At 36.3% G+C, this 24502-nt stretch overlaps 1 protein-coding gene across 1 annotated transcript in view; it reads left to right on the top strand.

The window, feature by feature from the left end:
• megf11 (multiple EGF-like-domains 11) overlaps positions 1 to 24502 on the top strand; it is a 119232-nt gene that overhangs the window by 12356 nt on the left and 82374 nt on the right. The window contains 5 exon segments of the mRNA XM_046864274.1: positions 15273 to 15389; positions 17645 to 17768; positions 19758 to 19859; positions 20339 to 20403; positions 20406 to 20438. Coding sequence (XP_046720230.1) covers positions 17653 to 17768; positions 19758 to 19859; positions 20339 to 20403; positions 20406 to 20438 — 316 coding nt within the window. The 5' untranslated portion in view covers positions 15273 to 15389; positions 17645 to 17652.

The raw sequence follows: 24502 nt of genomic DNA, 5'->3' as shown, positions 1-24502 counted from the left end.
TTTAATGGCTATTGTTCAAAGAGGGCAACTGAATTAGATGCATAATCTGATTTCCACTGTGAACTGCCAATTCCCAAGATGCACATCATCACAATTTTGCATCACCCTGTACTATTCTTAAGCTTTTGGATCGGCCATATAATAAAAGAGTTAAAGTAAAGAAGCATTAAAGTGACAAACATCATTAAGGCTAATCCACAATTGCTAATATGAGAATCAATGCTGCTATTTTTGACGTTCATTTATCAACAGCTCTATTTGGCTTTGGATAATGCACTCTTCAGTGTGTTTCCCCTTCGTCCTGCCCTTATGATAAACAACTTTCCATTCCTGTCTGGTAGAAGTATTATTAATGATATGATTTGAATGTGATTGCACCTGACACCGTCAGATGCACGTTACTACTGTTTCTTCTGCTCCATGCTAATGTTATCTCTCAGATTTTTGAGTATGAATAATGCATAATGTGCATGAGCACAGATATGACCTGCATCATCATTCAAAACAATATTTTATACATTGTGGTAAAGAGTCACAGCTGGTGATAACAGTATTTATCTGCATTCTCCAAATATACTCGAACCATTCACTTTAATATGTACACCAGCTTATTTATGCATTCATCTTATCGTCTAAGCACGTGGCAGCAGCACAGTGCATAAAATCAGATTCAGGTCAGTAGCTTCAGATGTTCACATCTAACATCGAATGGAAAAAAGTGTGATCTCTGTGATTTTATACATGGCATGAGTGTTGGTGTTTTCCTGGAATTTTCACGCACAGCAGTCTCTAGAGTTTTCACATAATGGAGCAAAAACAAACTGAGTGAACAGTCGTTCCGTGGTTGGAAATGCCTTGGTGATAAGAGAGGTCAGAGGAAAATGGCCACGAAGATTATTGTGACTCAAATAACCACGTTTTACAACTGTGGTGAGCAGAAAATAAGCACATGGAACATTCTGACTCAAATTTTTCCTTTCACTTTTCCAGTTTGGTGGGAGTATGTGCCCATCATAGTCTCAGATTCTTGTTATTGGCTGATAGGTGTAGAGGCAGATGTGGTTATCTGCTATTGTAACCATCCACTGCTAGGTTTAATATGATGTGTGTTCTGAGACGCTTTTATGCTCTCTACAGTTATAAAGATTGATTATACTGTAGACCTTTTGTCACCTCAAGCTCGTCTAGTCATTCTCCTCTAACTCTCTTATCAGCAGCATGTTTTAGCGTGTAGACTCATTGCTCACAGGATGTTTTTGCACCATTCTGCATAAACTTTATACAGTGTTGTGTGTGAAATTCCCAGGAGAGCAGCAGTTTTTGAAATGCTATAACCAGCAGCCCATCTGGCACTGACAGCCATGCCCTGGTTAAAGTCACAGAGATCACATTTTTTTCTCCATTTTGATGTTTGATGTGAACATTAAATGACACGCCTGACCGTGTCTACACGGTTTTATGCATTGTGCCGGGGCCACATTATTGGCTGTTAGGATAATTGTATAAACGAGCAGGGGTACGGGTGTTCCTATTAAAGTGAATAGTGATTGTATAAATCCTGTTGTATAAACGTAATAAATAAATAAATGGAATAAATATGAATACTTTTATACGAATTTAATATTCAACCATAATATATATATTTTTCCCCCAGAGTGACATTCCACACACGCACACACACATGCACGCACGCGCACACACAAATGCAAATCTGACATCAGTGACATTTTCAAGCTGCAGATGAAACAATCACAAAAAGGTTTTGATGTGCATATGTGCACGTGTGTGTGTGTGTGTGTGTGTTTGTGTGCGTGCGTGCATGCGTTTGTGCGTGCGTGCGTGCACTTGTCACTTGTCACACAAATTTCCTTGCGACTGAATAAATACTCTAATATAGTATATTTTATCTATATAGTGCATATTATCACTACTTTAATCTTATTCTTCATTAATATGGTACTATTTTAGGTCACGTTCATGATTAAATTTCCATTTCTAGCTCACATAATATTTTAAATACAGTGATAAATATTGGTAATACAAAAGGCTGAGACTAAATACATTATATTGAAGTTACAAGTTTATGGCTCCAACTTATAAAATAAAATTGATGGGAGTAAGAAAGAAAGTATTTTATATCTCTCTGGCTTAAACTGCTAAGCTTAGCTTTCTGCACACTATTATGTGTTTGAGAACTTGTGTCAGAAATTAGGTTTAATTTTACACCAGTTGTCCATTTTATTATGGTATACAAAGTTACATTTGTCCTAACTACAGAAACCTTTAACTATTACTTAAACTTTTCGCATCCAGTCCATATATTGTAAGTAAAAGTTTATCATGTGTATTATTTGCACTATTATGTGTGCAGTAAGAGATTGAATACATACTTCTGTTTATTTTAAATGTTTTTGTGATTCAGATTTATATTTTCCACTAAAAGATGAACTATTAATGAACTGATGGCTAGCCCTTAACCCTAGATAACACAGCACAAAAGTTCAGGAAACCATCTTACAATTTATCCATTTATATTTGGTCAGATACATTTTAATGAATGCACACCTCCAATAAATTAAAACTTTAGGCCAACAAGTCATGTTTTTTTAGAGTAACCTATAAATCACTGGATCATTTCAGTTTTAAATTGAGCTGCTTATTCATTACTATTGCAGACTCTCAGTAAAACTGGCTATTATGAGCCAAGGGACTTTGTGTACTGCTTACCGTAAGCTGAGAGCGCTTGTGAATTGTATATTACAGCAGTCATAATTTACTATGTGTTCCCTGAGAGAATGTTTCCCATTAATACTATTTACAATGGGCAAAGTTTAACAAGCCCTACACATCATTTAGCCGTCTTGTTTGGTGCAAGTGTTTGTCAATTCATTGAGCTGTCTTGAGTTAAACTGTATTTAGCTGTAGTTTTGTTGTGCCGAACATTATGATTTGTATGAGTTGTGGTTCCTTTCCCATGGTTACAAACCACTCTTCTGTCAGAATTATCCCTCTGTGATTTGTTCTTCAGCAGTCTCTTCCTTACTTAGGGAATTGAAAAGGCTATCTTTTATTTAATTTATTCATTTATGAATTTTTTATTAATAGTTTTGTTTTCCGGCAACTATTTTACTCCATCTGAGAACACAACTTATACATCACTGTTCCCTATATTTAGTAAGAGCAGTTTGAATCTTCTACACACTGGAGAGAGGGCATTATCTATTCTGAATGTGTCGCCACTTTGTTACCCCCGCAGGAGAGCCCTCTCTTTATTGTGTTAATATTTCCTCTGTGAAATGGTAAAGAGCTGTTCACAGCAGCCGTTCACCTGACTATAGCTCACCAGCAGCTGGAATGGTATGGAGTTTAATTTTCTTTTCTAAACTTGAGACCTGGTTTGAGATCGCCTGTGTAGAAATTGCCTCTACTGTTCGCTCTGTCCTGTTTCAGAACAACTGCAGTGTCACTAGTAGGTTGGAACCATAATATTAAACCTTTCATGTCTGCCATAGCGAGCTCACATGGATAGTAAATAAAGCATTTGCTGTTTAAACATTGAGTACAAGATTTAATATTTTATTATGTCAGTACAAATCCAAGGCCAAAAAAGTCTTCACTGCCAGTAAAATTGTAAAGATGTTGCAAATAATTAGAAAGAATGGTCTGAATAAAGTTACAAGCATGTTGTAAAGAGTTAATCACTAAACTATGCATGTAAAATTCAGCCGTGTCTATAAACAAAATATTTTTTATATAGACCATGAACTTTTTATAAGTGGATTTTCTCGCACACGTTTAAAAACATTATGGAGCAGTGTTTACCAACTCTAATGTTACCCTAGAATTCATTTTTGGCTTAAAATGCACTCAAAAACATGCCATTCAAGGTCAATTTTATAGAATAAAATAAACATATGGCAGTATTTAAGTCCATAAAATATTTTTACATGCATTGGTGTAGACAGTATCTCAATTGCAAACATTATCACAGATTTAAAACTTTTTTTTATACATTTATGGCATTTGGCAGACGCCCTTATCCAGAATCACTTACATTTATCGCATTCATACATGACCTTCAGATCCAAAGTCCAATTTATTAGCCACTAAGCTTCCACTGTATTTTGGTAGCCAGTTCTGTTATTTGCTGCAAAACACCACAATAGATATAGTGTTTTTCAACCCCAGTTTGAATTTCATGGTTCTACTGCTGTACTTACACTATGAGTTAATTGTTTAAAAAATATGTATGCTCTAGTTCTGTCGCTAATGTTTAATCTACTTATAATTAGGGTTTGTCAGGATCATTTCCCTGGACTACAGTTTCCAACAGCCAACAGCATCTCTGCACCGGAATCACATGGTCTTGCTTGTATATATTATATCTTACCTTTTACTCTTTGTCTCACATTTGTCCTTGTTGTTGGTTTTTGTTAATGTTTTTTTTGTTTCTGTAGTTTGTATATTTGCACTTCAATTAAAATGACCTGCACTTCCAACTTCTTTCTAATTGTTGCACCTGTGCCCATGATGCTTTGTTGCATGGTGGCAAAGAGTGATTATTTACAATCTACAAGTATAGTATCCTTTCTGACGCTCTCACCGCTGCGGCCCGGGTTCGATTCCCGGTCAAGGAACCAAACCCAGTGGGTTGCACAAGCCAGTGCACTGTTAGTGCCAGTCCCAAGCCCGGATAAATGTGGAGGGTTGCGTTAGGAAGGGCATCCAGCGTAAAGACATGTGCCAAATCAAACATGCGGATCACGAATATGGATGATCCGCTGGGGCGACCCCTTATGGGAGAAGACGAAAGAAAGTTATAGTATCCTTCCTGGCAGCTCAAACCAATTTGGCCATTTTCTTTTGACCTAATATCCCTGACAGAACATTCTCTCACTCAGTGTTTTATGTTTTTCACAAATAAAAAGTTCTACCCTTTTTTTTTTTTATTTTATTTATTTATTTATTTATTTATTTATTTATTTTTTGCAAATAGTCCCAGGTGATCAACAGTTTCTGTAAACACTTCTAGTACCAACATTCATGCATTTACATTTAGATTTTACATACTGGGCCTTTTGCAGATGCCCTAATCTGGTCTACAATTATCCCATGCAAGGCTCAAACAGTTACAGCCATCCACTTTGTCCTTAATTTTGATGTTAACTGACGCTCTGGACCTGCCTGTGATACAGTACATGTATCTCTCAAAACAATATTCTAATATTGGGTTCTAATGTTTTGACAGGCCCCGTATATATGGAAGAATTTTCAGTTGCATTTTAATTATAAGAAACAGTTGAAGTAGCAATAATTGTAAAAAAAATTTTTTTAAGATTTTTTAAAACAAATTTACTTCACTTCAAGGTTACAGTTCTCAGAGTTTAACACAAAGGTTTATCATAACCTTGTCTGTTTTTATCAAACTGCCAGTTGACTATGGCTTGGTAGTGGATGCTTTTATTAAAAGGTGTGAACATGTGAAGCAACTGTAAATATGCTTGGGTCAGGGTAAATCTGCCAAAACCTTAGTGGTCAGATTAGGAATAGTGTTGTAAATGAAGCCATCAGAAAGAATAGAGGGAGAAACACTCCATGACCTCATGAAGCACAAAGACCTCATGAGGTGGGGGGAAAAGCCTATACAACACACAATTGTCTACAGTTTGCCCCAAAGTCATGTGTGATGCTGAGCAATATGGAAAAAAGGTTCTATCGGTTGCTGAAAATTTTTTATATAATTAAAGCTTGAGCGCAAGGTGGTATGTGTGGTGCAAACCTATTTTAGGATGTCACAGATCTTTATGTGACACACACTAGGTGGCAAAATTTCATGTAATTAAATTTGACATTTAACTGATGTAAACATTATGTAAATTATAATGTAAAGCAGTCATAAATGCTGACATCAAGGTCAGTACTCTACAAGCGTCGATTTCCAAAATGCAGTATAATTTGCTTTAAGAAAATGCTGCACTTCTCATTGCATTCTCATTTTTGGAGTAAAACTAAATGTTCTCTATTCAGTTCAAAGAACCGCATTCTAGGGCATGACCACTTACCCTCACTGCAGTGTGTCTGGCTCACATTCATTTCTCAGCGTCATATTGCATTCAAAACTGCATCCCACTGTGTCAAAGGTTGGCTGAATTGTACCTCCATTTAAGATAAGCTTGAATCATACTAACTAAACTGGTCTCCCTGCCTTCCATTTTTATGAGCTTCAGGTTAGGTGGCCTTCTCCCCATCACTATTCCCATGATGAGTCGTGTCTCAGAGAAAATGAATGATCTGTATGTTATTGGTTTGCTTCCACTATGTTGATCTCTAGCTTATTCAGCAGCAGCTTGCAATCAATGAGGGCCATAAGTGGAGTTAAAACCGCACCTAGAACTGCCTGCTCAACACCCCGTGCTAATCTTGTGCATAATTTAGAGCCACATGCCCTTCCTCTTCCTCATTATCGTGGCAGGCAGAATGGGGAAGGCCTGAAACATTGAGTGTGGGATGGGGCAGAAGAGACAGGAGGTTCCTCTGGTCATCACAATAGGATAATCAGCTCCAAAAAGAGAGAAGAGTGAGACCTGTGGGGAGCAAACAGCCAAATGCATGGTGAGCTTTTATACCATTCTGATCCAAGTTCAAGTAAGGGAGGTTAATTGATAGTTAAAATGGTTTTGAGAGATAAAAGGAGGCAATGGAGATAAGAGAGCTTTAGACTTTAATTGATCATTTTTAAAGAGTGCTTTGGCTTTTTTATTTATTTCTTTATTTTTTATTTTTTTCGTGTAAATCTAACTTCACTAGGCATTGAATACAAAACTCAAGGTGGACATGGCAGTTGGCATCCACAGAATTTGCATGAGCTGACATTATTTACAGTAAAATTTGTTTGAAAAATCTCCTTAATTCAGCCTATCATTTTTGTTCCATTTGATTTCCTTTTTGAAAGATGCAACACCAAATTTAAATTCACATAAAATATTTAATTCATGTAAAAGTTAAGCATGGCTCATGTCCAGAGAAAGTATTGGAAATTAATTTTAGAGCAGAATGTCAGAAAGCTCTATCACCTCCATGCAATTAGTGGTGTCGAAATTCACACATTTGGGCTTTAATTGGCAGTGATTGCACAGAGCAGGGGTGAGGGCTGTTTAATTGGAGACTGAGTGATGGCAGTAATGGCTCATTTGTTTGCCTGTGTGTGGTGAGGTACCCCTTCTAATGACCTGTGTGGAAAGAGTGGCATCAGAATAGGGTGAGGGAGGTGTAAGATTAATTACATTACCTTGTTTTGCATAAGCTTAAAGCCTTTGTCAGTTGTCTATTGTGTTTCATCGCCTACACAAGTGCACGCACATAAACTATTCTCATGCACATTGTGCATTTCAGCCAACAACCCAAAAGATCATGATGACTTTTCTGTTGACTTTGTTTCAAAGTTAGAAAGGAAACTTTTACACACATTCTTCTCAAGGACATTGTAAAGGCGGACCACGGGAAGAACCAAGAATGTATATATAATCGCATGGTTATGGTAGATGGAGCAAATATGTCACAGCTCTGAAAAGGGCAGCCAGGGGTACATCACCTCTATCTGAAAGGCCACGACTTGCTGTTGCATTTCACACTTCCATGCCACGCTTCCAGCTTCATTTATTTCTCGGTTCATTGATACAATAGATACAGCCCAAATTAATTACGAATTTAGCTGACTTTGAAAAGTCTGAATTTCTGCAGATGCAGTTTGGTTTGGATAATGGGTTTGTTTTGTCAAATTTTCATTATTCTAAACTCAATAGAATTGCATACATGAAAAAAAGGGTAATCAAGTAAAACAAATATATATATATATATATATATATATATATATATATATATATATATATATATATATATATATTTATTTATTTATTTTTTTTAGCCCATAGACATTTCTACTGTGGCAGATTTATTATAATTTTGTCTCTGTAAATCTCTCTGGGTTTCAGATGAAAAGTATAAACTTTTAAAACTTTTATTCAAAGGATTTAACTAAAATATTGCAAAAATAACTTTATTTGATGCAAAACCTAATTTGTTGCGGCTTATCTTTCAGCTTTCAGTTTTTTCTTCAGTAAATGAAAAGCATGTTCAGTTGAGTTCAGATCAGGTGAATGATTTGGCCATTCGAGAATAACATTAATAAGAATAACATTCTTATTACTTGACTTAAGAAGGTTGTTTGAGTCATTATCTGAGTAGAATTTGACTAAATCTGAGAAAATATAGCTCTAGAAATGTCAAAATTCCTACTTCTATTCTATCCTACTATTCCTACTTCTTCTATCAGCAGGCACATCATACTATTGGCAGTTGTACATACCAATGCCAAAACAATGCTTTCATGTTTGACAGTTATATGTTTTGGTTCATGGTTCTTACCTTTTCTTCTTTGTATTCTTCTGATCATTTAGAACAAGGTCTTTCAAAGACTCTTGCTCAACTACTGAACAGGCTCGTTGTAAAATGCCCAATTACTTTTCAGCCTGTGAAAATGGAAGGGCTATGTAAAAATAGTGGTCACTGGAGTAAAAAAAAAAAAATTATAAAATATTTCTAAACCCCTTGAAATCAAGCTGAATATATACATTTCAATCACATATTCCTAGCTTTAATTAAAATACATTTCAGTAGCATACAGAGCTAAAGTTTGGAAAATTGTGTCATTGCCCATATACCTATGAACCTGACTGAATTTCTTCTGCCCTCTTGAGGTTTGCATGGTAGGCAATGCTTTTTTCTTTACCACTTGCTTGTCTTCATCATGTGTCACATCCCCTAAAAAAGTCCCTGTTCTGGCTGCACACATCCTCGGACACTGACACCAAATAAATGAAGACACAAAACAGGTCCTGATCTAGAAGGGCGATGGCTGAGGTGTGAAACCACTGGGCTGTAAAATTGCTCTGGCAGCCATGCTGTTGTTTCAGCATTTCATGGAAAGTTGCCCTGCCTGCTTCCCTGCATCCTTCTTCTTCATTTTTATCTCCCCTTTCTTTCATTTTCTCAGTTTTTCCTCCTTTATCCCTTTTACCCTTTTTTTCGGGTCAGACCTTACCCCACTGTGGTTGTGTTGACCTTAGACATAGCCAGAAGGGTTGCTTGAATTGGACAATAAAAAGCAATAAGTGACCATCTTGTTTTTGTATGCACCACCATCTGGCACCACAGAGGGAAGCAGAGACACCTAATGCTCTCCAGTGCACAAACCAGTTTAGAAGTGTCCTATACACAAATATAACACAACCTCACTGAGAACCAGCACAGCAATTATTGGCTGTAATTAGCCACACTGTATGCTCTAAACATGTGTTATCCTATATAAGGCAAATTGTCACAGTGTGTGGCATAAGTGCCTGGAGGGAGAAAAGCAAGTGCTGTGTTACCAGGGCAGTGGGAGGTCAGCTCCTGGGCTGCGAGCAAATATTGTTATAATGATAAAGGCCAGAATCATTCACAGTTTGAATGTTTATCATGAACATTCAGATTTTACAGACTCAGGCAGAGGCACAAGTAAGCAATTTCAACAGGGCTATTAAGGAAATCTAAAAATTATTGTGTAGACCTTCTTGGAAACTGTACTCATTTTATATTGTTTATAAATTATTCACTTTATCTATAAAGCTTTTGTATTTGTATTGAATAAAATCCAATTAAGGAGGCCACAATCTATTTGACAAATCTAAGGAGTGCACAATACTTAAATAAAGAAATACACACAACAAAAAGCACAACACTGCCAATGAGTAATTGCTTATTTCTCCTACTAAAGTATTTCTGTTCAAATAATGTTTTGAGGATCACTCCATTCTTAAGAAATGTAAAGATTTTTTTTTTTTAATTAGAGTGTTGCAACTTCATGGGTGTTTCTTTCTGGTGGCTGGCAAGCTTCATTTGGATTCATGTCTTTTACATTAAAATGTCATTTTCACATTTGCCTTTTTTTTTTCGGATTTGAGGCCAATGGGGCCCAGAGTTTGGTATGATTGGTGAAGTGTGAAAACTGTTTTTGAGCCTGGGACCATTGAACAAATTTCTTTAATCTAACCTTATTTCTTGTTTCTACTTTCATGATCCTATGGTTATTATGGTTACTGATTATATAAAACTAGACTTTCATAGGACTGGAGCACAGTAAGTAACTCTCTTGCCTTGCACTGAAAGCGTAGTGAAAAATGCAACATCTTGTTCCAGCAAAAAAACCTTCTTATACAAGTATAGCTACATGTTTTCAGGTATTCCAGCAAGATTACATGTCATACATCCAAAAATTGTTCTCTGCTGCCTAGTGCTTACCATTCTGCTAAGCTGCATGCACAAAAGTGATGGGTACATTTGTGCAATCAATCCTTGATTTGAAAGGAATTTTTCACTGCGAACACAAACCTCCCCCAAGCGTGTCCAGAATCTGTCCTGAGTGTAGACTCAAGTATTCAGGCTAAGAATGACCAAATTACTACATAATTACTTAATTATTACATAGCAGTCACTTCGCAATTAATGGACACTGGTCTATGATTATTGCTGCATGCTATTTTCAGTCAGCACAGGGAACTGTTACACATCTATCCTCAACCCAGAGATGTTGGCTGTGAATAAGGCAGGTTATTGCAATGAAAGATACAGTTGACTTTAGTAGGTCCTTCCTGGGTCTGAGCCTGCTTACAGCACTGGGGAGGCTGCATTCACTTGATTTATTAGGGTTGCCACGAACAGTGCTTGCCACATGAATAAACCATGTGCCCAGAATTAAACTCCTGTTAAATGACCTAGAGCATTTGTCAGGTGTTCCCACCACTTATTACCAGCACATGCCTACGTAGCCCAACGAAGACCATCCAAAGCCGAGTGCTGCTGATCGCAGAGTGCTGATTCTGTTTGTTTTACCCTGAGGTGTTTGAGCTTTGCTTATTCAAAAGCACTTTAATGACATCTTTGCACTGTTGTTGGCTCTTAATGGATGTCTTATTAAATGCTTAAGGTGTTGTGCCTGCTGTGCGTGTACATAAACAGTAGGAGACAAAAAGCTATGCTCACCCTCCTTTTTTAAATCCTGTGACATGCACAGATACACAAAAACATCTGTATCTGTATCTCAGCCAGACAGAGAAGATAGAGAACTGCAGTTTAACACACAGCAGGTCTCCTAACGATAAACTGTCCCTAAGTCAGTGTGTGGCTCAGCTACTAACCTTAGTAGTGTGTTTATATATGTTCCTAATCGCTGAGGAACAAACACATTTTCCTCGTTGAACAAATAATCATCAATGACTTTTTTATTTAAGTTGCTAAAAGAAAAATGTTAATAGAAGACAAGTGACCACAGAGTTGCCAACTATATGAGGCGAATGTGTATTTGACATTTCAGGGGAAATATTAGGTGGGGATTAATGAATCGAAATTAAAATGTGGCCCAGGATCCACTTTGTTTTTAGTGGTTTAATGATATACAAAATGTTCATTTAGCTACAATTATACGATACAAAGCAATTTGGTGGTGTCTTAATATAGTTTTTTACTAAAAAAAAGAAAATCTAAATGTTGATAAAGCATTGCCAGCTTTAGTTGTTTCTTTATGTTGTTTTTTAATATTCAATTAATTGAAAACATAAAACATTTTAATAGGACAATTAGTGAAGTGCAGTAATGAAGTGTTTGTGTGGTCTGTTCAGACATACAATGAAACAAAAGGCCTACATTAGAATGTAAGAAAATTAGACACATTTAATGAAACATTTGCTCTCTGACTAGCCGTGTGTGTGTGTGTGTGTGTGTGTGTGTGTGTGTGTGTGTGTGTGTGTGTTTATATTTGTCTACATAGTTCTGGCTGGCACAGATGTAAAAGTATTTATGCTGGCTAGTATATTAGTATGCTAGTGTATTGGCTTGTAATACACGGCATGGTAGGCAGATGTTTTCTGTAACCTCTATGGCCTCTTCTGCTCATGATAAGGATGATGCTCCTTTTTATCAGAGGAGGTAGCATGGGTTTAAATTAGGTTTAAATGTTTATTACATTTTATATAAGTGATATTCAATGATGAATAGCCTACTTTATTGTGCAATGAAACAAGACATATTAAATCAAGAGGCTCGACTGGTTTGTTTTTCAGTGTAATTCTAAATGAGATTTAATTTTATGAGACCTTTGTTTACAGGTGATAAAATGTTCTGAAAAAATTGACTTGGATAGCTGTATTTTGGATTTTTCTCCCATGTCAGATCATATTTCAAATCATATTTTCATAACAATATGAGCCACTAGTGAATGAAATAAATAGTAACATATTTATATGGCCTTACTGAACAGTAAGCTGGTCAGTTAATGCTTGACTTCTATTTTATAAAGATTTAACAAAACCATTTTAACGGTTCATTTGAGTCATTTTCCTTTGAAATTATACAATTAATTTGCAAATAGAGGATTATTTGGAGGCATAAATTATTTTTTTCTGTATGAGAATAATTTGAATATTATAAATAGCTTGTTGGTGGTGTTGGTGGTGGTGGTGGTGCTCGGAGGGTTGGGGGCGAGAAGAAAGTTGTATTGTTTTGAAGGCTGCCAGCAGACACAGAAGATCACTCAGAGTGGACCGCAGCTGCTGTGAGCTCAAAGAATTGTGTTGCTAATTGCAATCAGCTCTAATAAGTCACACGTCGAAGACACGTGTTTTGAATTATACTTAATGTCTTCTAGGCAGACCAGAGAACATAAAACTTCAAGCTATTTTTTTCCCCAAAGGATCTGTTCCACTCATTCCTTAGGATGGCATGGACAATTTTTCACAGTCTGGTCCCACTGCTGAATAGAGGCATATGCAACAATGGCCTGCACCTATAATGCAGGCAGTAGTAAAGAAACCTGTCTTTTGGGTTAATACTAAGTCAAGTCTCTTCACTATTGCATGAATTTTAGGTGCAGGACATTGTTGTGTATTTTTCATATGTGTTCTGAAACTGGTGTATCCCCTTGGCTACACAATGTATGCAGCCAAATATCTTTTTTTATGTTTTTTACTTTTTTAATTGGTCCCCTTGTATTTTGTCACACTGTGATATGTGAAGTTAAGTCAGAGGAAAATGTGGGTGCCAGGCAGACTGAAGACGAAAACACAGCCAAGTCTCCAGCACAATCAGCTGGATATTGATCTGAAGGCTGGGTTATTATTCTGTGTTTACAGACTGAAGGATGGCTCCATTTCACCGGAGAAGCTAAAATCCTTGTTTTCTACCATTCCTCATCGATAACATTCATATGTCAGAATTTATGGAAAAGGGGATAGTAATGCAGTTTGGCATTTCATTAAAAACGTGAACGCTTTATATAGATAAAGGTTGTTTATGAATGTAAAAAATAAATACCTGAAGTTATTTTTCAGTAATTTTTCTAACAATCTCTACACCTTAAATCCACTTTCTTCCATTTTTTTGTAAATGTAATAATGGAATGGTGATTAGCATTGTTGCCTCACAAACTAAAATCCTGTTGATTCCGGGTTGTATTCCGTCTCCCTAAACAAGACAGGTGGTGGAGTAACTATGCTCAATTTCCCATAGTTGTAAATGTGTGTTTGAATATGTGAGAACTGTAACCTGCAATAAAACGCCATTCCATCCAGGGTGTATTCCTGCCATGTGTCCAATTTTGTGGACAGGCTCCAGATCCATAATAGCCCTCATCTTGAAGTTGGTGATTCAATATGTAGTGTATGCCTTAAAATATGCCTGAATGTGTATTTGTTTTATTCAAATATTACAGCTGTTTTTGATTGTTAGTGAATCCAGCACAGAACACTGTATAAAAAGTATGACTTTATTACTACCGCTCAACCAAAACAAAATCATGTGCTGAATCCACTGTGGTTTGCAGTGCGTGTAGATTCAGGGCTTGGAAGCACTGAGCCAATTTCCATATATGTTGTTGAAATGACCTTTTTGCTTGTACATATTGTTATTATGGTCTTTCTCTCTGGCAGAATATTTTTCACACTTTCATGAAGCATCGTATAAACTTTTATAAAGCACCCTGTATCATTTATGACCAGTAGTCATCAAATACAGCTTGGTCCTACTCTCTAGGTTTAAATTCATATCTGCAGCTCTTTCTGTAAACCAAATGGCACAATAATTTATAACATATCTCCTCTTAAGAGTTATATAAGGTATCTGTACTTTAATTTTATTTATAAACTGGATGAAATGATACTGATCTTTCATTGCAGCAGAAAATTAAACAGGAAGGTGAGCATAGTTATTAATGCAACCTTACTGTACACCGAGTTCATAAATCCCAGAACACCAGTCAGAACTTCCATTCATTTTAGATAAATATACACACAACACAATGTAAGCAGGACCTAAACCGCTAATTCACAGAATTGCAAGATGTCCTAGCTTTTTATAGAGGAACAAATTAAGTAAACCCCATTCTTGCTGATGCTGGTGTCTCATAATTCAATAGAGTGTGTAATAACTATACATAAAGTCCCCCAAAGCAGAAGTTTCAATACCGGTTTGAGCTGTCTATAAATCCATCATCTGTGCATTCCTACATCTTTAACAGAGCTCCTCTGCATGTGAAAGAGCATCCTGCTAAATTATGTATTCCTGTAAAAGCAAGCGGCCAGTGTCCGATTGTTTGCAGCTACATATTTATCAACATGCCAGTAAGAGAGCAAGAGAGAAAAGGGGGGAACGACCCCAAAAGCTGACCTATCGAACACATGCGTATCCAGCCACGTATTAAAGCAGAGGAACACTGGTCCTTTGCTTGGATGAATATTTCCCACCACAGCAGCATTTGTAATTGTGTCATTAATACACATCAATAAGTTGTTCACATGCTCTATTGCTGAGGAGCCTGTTGAGGTGCCTGATAGGAAGATGAGCAGTGATATTACTACAGGCTCTTATGATAATGTAGTCTATCACTCCAATGTGTCTTCAGGATAAGAGTGAACCCAGCACATCATCTTCTTCATGAAGAGACACCGTGTAGATTTTATATGAGGGATTTAGCAGCTGTTACATTCAGTCCCACTGCTTCTCTCATAGAGACTCTACTTCAGTGTACCTCTTACATTTATTTGTTCTCTCGATTATTCCCTTTGGGCATTCCGAGCCCCATCTTTCTCAATCAAATGTTGTTTACTCGCTGTTTATCTCTCTCTGTCGCTCCCTCTACCCGTCTGCAACTTTTTTTCACACTCTCTCTTTCTGTCCATTCCCAGGTGCATTCCCTCAGTAGTGTAATCTGGTCTGAAGTAGTGGCTATACAGTGAGAGGCTATACAGTGAGAGGCTATCCCCAGCCCCAGGCACAAAGGTATATATAATCGCTGGTACTAGGTAAGTAGCTTTCTTAACAGTATATAGTGTGATGGACAGCTCTGTATTGATAGCAACCCTGGAGAACAAATGCTTTATGTGGCCTATATGAGTAGACAATAAAGAACATAAATACTATCAATAATTAATTAATCATAGTTTTTAAATTAAATTTTAAAAATGACATAAAGCATAAGCATCAACCGCCATGTAGGGGTACATTCATAGGCACTAACAAACAAATGAAAATTGTCTAACCTATTTTTCTCTATAAAGCTGCTTTGGGACAATGTCCATGTAAAATGAACAATACAAATATAAGGAAAATGAATTAAATTGGTTTGGCTTGTACTTAAGCATTTATTTGCCTGTGTCAATTTGTTTTTAACCTTCAATCCATTATGTAGCTTGCCAAGAAGTAAATGCTTGGCTCCTTTTAAAAGATATTGCCAAATAGATATTTCGTGCATTTTCATGCATTTTTATGTGCATATATTTTAAGTACCTTAGCACAGTCTGCATAGTTTACCTCTCTATATTTGGTAAAAGATCTGTTGTCATGTCCACTTCACAGTCTGCTAAGGAGTTGTATCTCTGTATGTGTAAGGTGCCTCTCACCAGTCCTTTTCTTGTTTCTGTATCCTGAATTAATGCTTCAAAATCAGGTTCTATTAAGATCTTTTTATTCTTCAAGAGGTATAATTCAGTAATTGGATGCCCATGCACTAATTAACATTTTTTACTTTAATAGCAGAATATGTCACATTGCCACAAATTAATTTAGAGTTTGGATGATTAGAGCTGAGCTGATAACATCGAATACGTTTTGATTGAAGGCTAACAGATCATCCCAAAAAAAACCTTGCAATCTGTAATAGATGGGCTTCACCAAACTGAAAATGATTGGTCATGCAATGTTTGGCCAGCTATGACAGTATTCAAGGGTTATACTTGACATTTCATGCTAGCACAATCTTACTTTCTGCTTACAAAATATTTGGGAGCTTATTTTGCCTAAAGATTACCAGCAGTGTGCATTCAACTGACCAAGGCCATGAAAGTCACCTGGGAAAACATATTGCCCCATTAGCATTTCGGTGTAATAGAGTTGCAGCAAGTCACTGCTGAGTCAGAGCAAAAAAAAAGCCTAGTGAGTTTTGAGTACAGAGTTGAGGGTGTGTGCATGAATGAGTCATCAAAGAGCAGAAGGTAGCACAACTCTAACCCCTGCCTCATTAATTGAACTTGTGCTCCTGGGAAGTAAAGGCAAGTGATTTAATTTCACTCTTGAATAAGGTGCTCATACCTGTCTCAATGTGTGATGGCCCATGTTACCAAGCACAAACATGGCCCACAATTAACCATATGTAATACAGAGCTAGAAATACTTGTATGTGCAGCAAAATAAAGACTCTCATTCACAGACACATGCCAAGAGAGTTTATATATAGATAATAGGCCATGTTGAAAATTCACACCACAAAAACATCATGCTGTGTTTGCAATAAACTGATATCGATTTACTCACAGTCCTTCGCTTCAGACTGTCAAAACGACCTTTAATATCTAACTCTCACATATGCCAGGGGATCTCATTAGTTCTGTCATAAGTGCATGCCACTGTCACCACAGCACACTGCAAATTCTGTATGTAGTTTGCCAGGTCAAGCCGATTTTATAGAGGTAAAGGCAAGCATGTATCATGTCTGTCAATGCCATTCCTCCTATCCATCATATTCCCAAGCTCCTCAACTATCAACTCTCTAATAAAATATAGTGAGAACTTAAATGAATGCTCTTTTTATGTATATCCACACAAGTTCTCCTTTGACAGGGGATTTTAGGCCACCAGAGTGGAAAAAGCTTCAAAAATATTGAAGTTAGGCTTTTTGTGTGCAAATTACCTCCCAGTATTCGGAAATAAAACACCTTTTGTTCTTCTACATAAGATTATATATATATATATATATATATAATTAAAGGTCCAAAAAGTATTTTTTTTTACATTGTTTGTATAGAAGTGTGGTATTAAAATGTTGGCGAATGTATAATTTTAAACTCATTTGTGTTCCATTTTAAATATTTATAGATTTTATGTTACCGAATGTGATATAATCAATTCCACAAGAAAACACATTCTAAACATAGATCAAACATTTTCGTTGTCTTTCCAGAAAATTTGCTACTAACTATATTAGAACAGTTAATATAAAAAAAACGAATGAATACTCTTTCTTTCTATTTTTGTTTTTTTTCACTCTTTTGTTACCTCTCAGGAGCAGTCATGGGGCCTAGAAAGGCCTCACTTCCAATCCAGCCTATCCTGGCTGTATTGGTGCTCATTATGAGTGTGTGCTGTCTAAACCCAGATGACCCCAATGTCTGCAGTCACTGGGAGAGGTGAGAAGTGTTTTCTCTCTCTCTCTCTCTCTCTCTCTCTCTCTCTCTCTCTCTCTTTCTCACTCTCTTCCTCTCCCCTTTCGCTCTCTCTTCCAGCTGTAGCATAATTTTTCATTTAACTTCTTTCATTTAGTTCAAATGCAGTGAACAATCAAGAAATTAAGCAGTCTTAAAGATGCAGCAAACTTAAATTATAATGGGAAATATCCACCTAGAATGTGAGAATTAGTCTTTGATTCTAGAGTGCATTTACACAGTACAAGAAAAGGGCACGAATATTAGATCTTGTAAGTCCCCACATATTCAAGCATGCTGAGATGAGAATTACTGCAATATTACTGCTGTCACTACTAGCTGGTTTCTTCAGACTACAAATTCACCTTTTCGAATTTGAAATATCTATTTGCAATGCAAGAAAAAAATAAAAATAAATAAATAATAATATTCGGTCTATAGCCACATTAGAACTTTTTATTGCATTTAAAATAAATGTTAAAAACGAACAAAAATTGTTGACTAAAACTAGAAAAATATTAACAGATAGGTTGTGAATCTTTCTAGAATTATGTCAGTGTAAAGTCATTTGAACATGAATACAATCACAACTGCAATGGTTCGGTATCTTTACAATGTACTGCGCACAATTACATTTAATTTCAAAACATGAATTCAATCCTTAGGTCACAAAAAACAGGCATTTTATAAGATTCAGAATGTCTGTTCACACAGTGATCTTGATTATAACAGTGTGTTTTTTAGGTCTCTGCTTTTAACATATGAGTATTTAAATCTACGGTCCATTGGTCAGAAATGTAATTATTTTTGCAATCATATTTAAACACATTCTTACATCAAAAAGATGTAAGAAGTGCTCTAACAGATGTTCTTAATTCTTGTCATTAAGTATTAGTCTAAAATGAGTTTAAATTCCTAACACTGCTTATATATTCAGAGTTGGCAAGCATCACGCAGCTTCCAAAGGTTTTAGATTTCCTTCGGTTCCTGATTTTATTGACATTTTGAGACAGTTGACAGGACGTGAAGGACAGTGTTTGAGGAGTGTTGATTTGGCAAAACTTGCTGGCCTATAGAGATCAGTTACAATCAGTAAATGTTCAGGACAGTATTGATTTTAAGCTAGGCTACCCCTAGGGAGGGAAATGAGGAAAAAGACAAAGAGTTTGCAGGTGTGTGTGTGCGTGCGTGCGTGTGTGTGTGTGTGTGCGTGCGCCTGCGTGCGTGCATGTGTTAGTAAGGATACATTTCAAATTGATCAATGTGCTCTGCCTTAATCAATCTTTGCAAGCATATTCCTTGAATAATTATTAGTTGTGCAAGAGAATGTCAGATATGAAAAATAAGCCTGAATTATTTTCCTCACAGTATGGTAGGGCAAAGAATGCTGGGATATATAAGATTACATAGTGCCTTGCTGAGGAGGGTTTTTTTATTAGGGGGATTTTGTGTCATTGTATTGGCTGCAATTTAACGAGAAATAGAAAGTATTTTTAATTACAAAGTATTTGTCATGGATGGCACAGTGGCCCATTGGTTAGTCTTATCACCTCACATTCCTTGGGTCCCTGTTCCAAGCATCAGCTTGTATTAGTGTTTGTTTAGAATTTCCCAAGGCATTCTGTGCAAACAAGGATTCCCTTTTTATAGCCAATGCCCTGGCTGCATTGCAGTCCTGACTAGAACAAAGTAGTTGCTGATGACGAATAATGAAATTGTGCATTCTTTAGTTCTGAAGTTGTTTTTGGAAGAGGGATGTAAAACTCATTTAAATTTGATCAAATGGAATAATTAAGAAACTATGAAATGTATTTTAGAGCATTTAAAATCAACAAATAAAATGTTTATATTATAAATGATCCATTGATTAACCAAATGTTTTGGTTTGTCACCAAGGACCTTGTAATGCAGAAAACCTGTGAAATTATGGAAATTAATCATTATGTATTTTTTTTTGCTGTTCTCCCCAATCAGCTATGCAGTGACTGTGCAGGAATCATATGCACATCCATTTGACCAGATCTACTACACCAGGTGCACAGACATCCTCAACTGGTTTAAGTGCACCAGACACAGGTAAGTTTTACTGTCAGCACGACCATTATACTGACCCTGTGACCAAACTATCAGTATTGACAAACTGCCCAGCAAAGGTTGCTAAGTGTGTCTTTGTATAATAGCATTGTTCTAATATAACTGACAGTGATTGCAGCGGTCATAGTCGAGATGGAAATAGGTTTTTGACTGTCCACAGATGCTGCATCAGTTTTAATAGCCACATTAAAGAATTTATCGATGACATTCCTAGATAAAAGCATCAAAGTGAGTCAGTCCCCACTGCCTTCCAATATTCTACCTGAACGAAAGGTGTCCTTCACCTGCTGCTTTTGAATTATTAAAAAAAATCATTAGTCAAATAAAGTAATTATATTTAATGTGGTCATAGACCAGTTTTTACTAAACAAAAAGAGGGAATGTATTAATAATTGGCTATATCATTTTATGTCCCTGCTTATAAATGTTTTTTTTTTCTTTTGCATGTATATTCACTTCAGAATCAGCTACAAAACAGCGTACCGAAGAGGGGTACGGACTATGTACCGTCGCCGCTCCCAGTGCTGCCAGGCTACTTTGAGAGTGGAGACTTGTGTGTCCGTGAGTGTCTCCATTTTTACACAATAATTTCCCATTAAATCAACACCTCCCACTTTTCTCATTCTTGCCTGCACTTATGGCAACGATAAAAGTATTCATCTCTTCTGCCTTTTTGAGCGATGCCCTCTAAAGCCTTTAACTTTCCCATTTTGTCCCTCTGGAGGCATGCATCAGAGTCTTATCCATTACTCAAGCGCATTTGTCCAACTCTGCTTCTCCAGCCATAATTTGTTCCTTGCATTATTGTCCCTGCTCATGTTTTAAAGTCTTCAGAGTATTAGGATTACAACAGTACTACAGAGTAAATATATCACAGTTTGAGAATACGATTTGCGGTTTTCTTTTCGAATACATCGCTCTAATTCCTATTGTAAGCGAGTAATTCTCTGATTATTACCATTTAAATGTGTAAATCAAATTCACACTTATTTGTTCTTAAAAAAATGCCATGGGGAGAATAAACGTTGACTGGAATGTTAGGAAGAGTTTTCACATTTGCATCTAACCCTAACCCTAACCCTAACCCTAACCCTAACCTCACAACCATGGTTTTTATTTATTTATTTTTATTTATTTTTATTTTTTGCAATTATGAATGTGTTTGGCCTGCTGTGAATTTGTTTGGCCGGGTGCTTTGTCGCATACAGACCAGAGTTGTTTTTCACCTAATTCACTTTAATCATGAGTGAGTGGATCCTATCAGTGATTCAAGACCTTAGAGGACATGGTTCAGCAGTTGTTTGACAAATCTCTTAGTGAAAGGACCTCACCTAGCACTGTGTCAAGGTGATGAAGTAAATGACAATCTCACTGAGCTCCAGGGAGGGGATAAGAATCAACACACATAGCATAACAAATAATAGGATTTGATCCGTTCACGGCTACTCAACATTATTAATCATGATGGATATCTGTTTAGTATGCGCCCAGGAGTGCTGTTCCTTTCCCTCCTTTGTTGGACTAACCTGTGATGATTGCAGTGTCATACATTCTCTGCATATTGTATGTCTTGATGGATGTACACAGGCATTGGGAAGGCCTATTGTCTGCTGTGTTGTAGGGCTCTGTCTGCTTACTGATGTGTAAAATAACATGGACTTTTCTGGAACGAAGTGAATTGCAGCAGCTTAAAACAGAATTCTAGATTCTGTTTAAGTTTTAGTGAGTATAATTGCATACTGCAGCAGAATTAAAAAATAATCTAGAACTCAAGTCCTCAAATTTAGTGACTATTTCTGCAGGTTTGGAAACTTGTATTAAATTTATTGACTGAGTCTGTCATTCTGCTGATCTTTAAGCATCTATAAATCTATAAATTCTCAAGTGGATGGACAGAAGTGCTGAGTGTGTTTGCTGGGGCTTATCCAGGGATTATTTTCAGTACAGATATAAAGGGTCAAACCATAGTCACGTCGACAAACCTGTAATCAGACAAAAATGTTATGCACGCATAGTGAGGATTTAAAGCGGACATTGTGCACATACATAGGTTTTTATATCTCTGATATGACTTGAAGCTTCAGAAATTATGCATTTGGGGCAGAGTTTATCCTAAACAGTTACACATGATTCTGACCTATGGCATTTTATTTAGAATATTTAATATAAATAAATGTATTAATGTAAAGTAAAGAATGATCTTAACTTTGTAGAAGATGAATACCTGGTCAGCTTATCCATTTAAACCATGGGCACATTTCTCTTACAGGAGAGTGCATCGAATTAATAAATAAACAAAAGCATATTTTTATTAATTAGGCAACTCGAAATAGCCTATTAAAAGTATGATTTAAATAGCTTGTATCCTGTGCACACGTTAGGATTTCATGACTTTGATTTAGGATCTCGTAGTTTCATTAGATTGTGCTCACAATTAACTGTCAGTGCACAATATAAAAATATAATAGGATGTGCTGGATCAAGTGCTACTCCTGAATAATGAGGGTGGAGGCCATTTTGCTAAATTAAACCAAATTTGCAGTGATTCATGTGATAATTACTGCAATAGCTATTCAGCAGTATATTTGCAGTACACTATGATTCTATTAGATGTTTTTTTTCGAAGCTTGCCATCTTCTCATTTATATATCATATAAATATATAATTATTTTTAAAATGACTCTTACTTTATCACATTATGTTACATGTGACAGCAAAAAAATAAGCAGCAAAAAGAAATGCTATTTTCTTCTTCAGACATTAGCATTCTCTCAGCATTATCTTCCATTATTGTTTTGGACAGAAAGGGTTTGGGCTGGATTGTGTTAAAAAACTATGGTCTTTTGCTAAACTCCATTTTGCAGGTTTCTGTGTTAATCTGGCAACTTTCTAAAGCAAGAAATACATGCAGGCATTTGCACAATCTCTAGCATTAGTTTAACTGTGTCACTTTCTAATCAAAAGGGCATTTACAAGTATTCATGTGGTTGCCTTCTAATATGAACATAACAAATGGACTGGTACAAATTATTTGTATTTGTATTTTAAACAAATAAGGGTTTAAACATTTTTTACACATCAACAGCGGGTGGGTCATAATCACTTCACAAAGAAAATAGAATCTACACTTTCTTCGTGAGCTCATTTGACTCATCTAAATGTAATATTTGCCAGCTTCTCCAAATGAATTTCTAGAACAATGAGGAAAATCAAGGATCTGCGTTGAAGTGCTTATTACTTGCCTTTCATAAGATGGAGCAGGCATTAAACTGAGCTTCAGCTCAATAACATCTAGAAAGAAAAATAAGTCACTGACAGCCTGCGTGCTGATTGCAAAGTCACAATGCAGTTGTCTACGGTTACATTAATTCTTCAATTGATTTCTATTTTCTTCGTGTTCTATCAAAGAGAATTGTATTCATTTTGATGAAATAGACATAGAAATCCAACAGTTGTTGTGCCACTGTCAATACACTGAGATCAGATGACATGACACCCTTTGTTGCTTGATTTGGAAGCCCTCAATTTTTTATATGGAGTATAGAAAAAACATCCTGTGCACCAAATGTATTCTTTGCACCCAATATACTTTGTGCAACCCGAGTCTTATCGATACTGTAGCTCTGTGTCTGTGAAAGAAAAAGATCAGTATCAATTTCAACTTTTTCTACTGAGGAACTTTTTTTGTGCTTATTGATGAAAACAGGGCTCTGCTCTGTCTTTAGCCTTAAGCCTCAACCCAAGCACCAGCCATGGGACTAGCTGCAGCTACGCAAGGAAAATGCTGTAACATCGTTTTGGGATCTTCGTTGAAAAGGTGGTGTTAATAATCAATAATGATTTCATTAGAACACAATAGCTCCCAAAACAACATACTAGCAGATACTACAAATAAGCACTATCGGCTGTGAAGAAAGATGGCAAAATACAATTTTTCACAATACAAATAATGGCAGCTGTAGGTGTATATTTATTTATGGAGCTGGGACTGGGAATCATGAGCTTTTTAATATAAAATATTCTACATATTAAGTAATATAGAACAGCTTTGTTCTAGTATTAGCATTATGCCCTTTAATAAACTGGCTCCCATTCAGATTGTATTCCTTACTCCCGTATTCCTGGCATTTTGTATACTCTAGATCTAGACTCTACTCTACTACTCTACTCTAGACTCTAGCACAACCCTGACTAGGATAAAGCTATTCCTGGAGATGAATAAAAGAATGAATAGCAAGAATCTGTTATCACTGGAATCAGAATTAGTAAGTGTAAATGAAGAAAAGAAGAAAATTAAAAAGAAGTGGTAAGAGAAGAAGAAATATGAAGAAAATATGATAGTGTTACATGCTTAAAAGTGGCTGCAACACTGCTTAACCATAAATAGATTGTTGTATTGTTTAGTTCTGCTCATATAGAATACACTTATGAACATGCTAGAACTGGCAACAGAGGTAGAACTGTAACATGTTTACAACTGTAAGACTACTTAGCTGAAGGGCATACAGTTTCGTTTTAATCCCTGTGTGGAGAAACAGTGGTTGTGTATGGGTAGGTGATAGTGGCCAGAGGGAGGGGTATGTAAAGTTTCATAAAAGTCATTGACGGAAGGTACCTCAAATATA

Source organism: Silurus meridionalis, chromosome 13 (genome assembly GCF_014805685.1).
Source record: "Silurus meridionalis isolate SWU-2019-XX chromosome 13, ASM1480568v1, whole genome shotgun sequence".
Taxonomy (NCBI): Eukaryota; Metazoa; Chordata; class Actinopteri; order Siluriformes; family Siluridae; genus Silurus; species Silurus meridionalis.
This window is presented reverse-complemented; position numbering and strand designations above follow the sequence as displayed.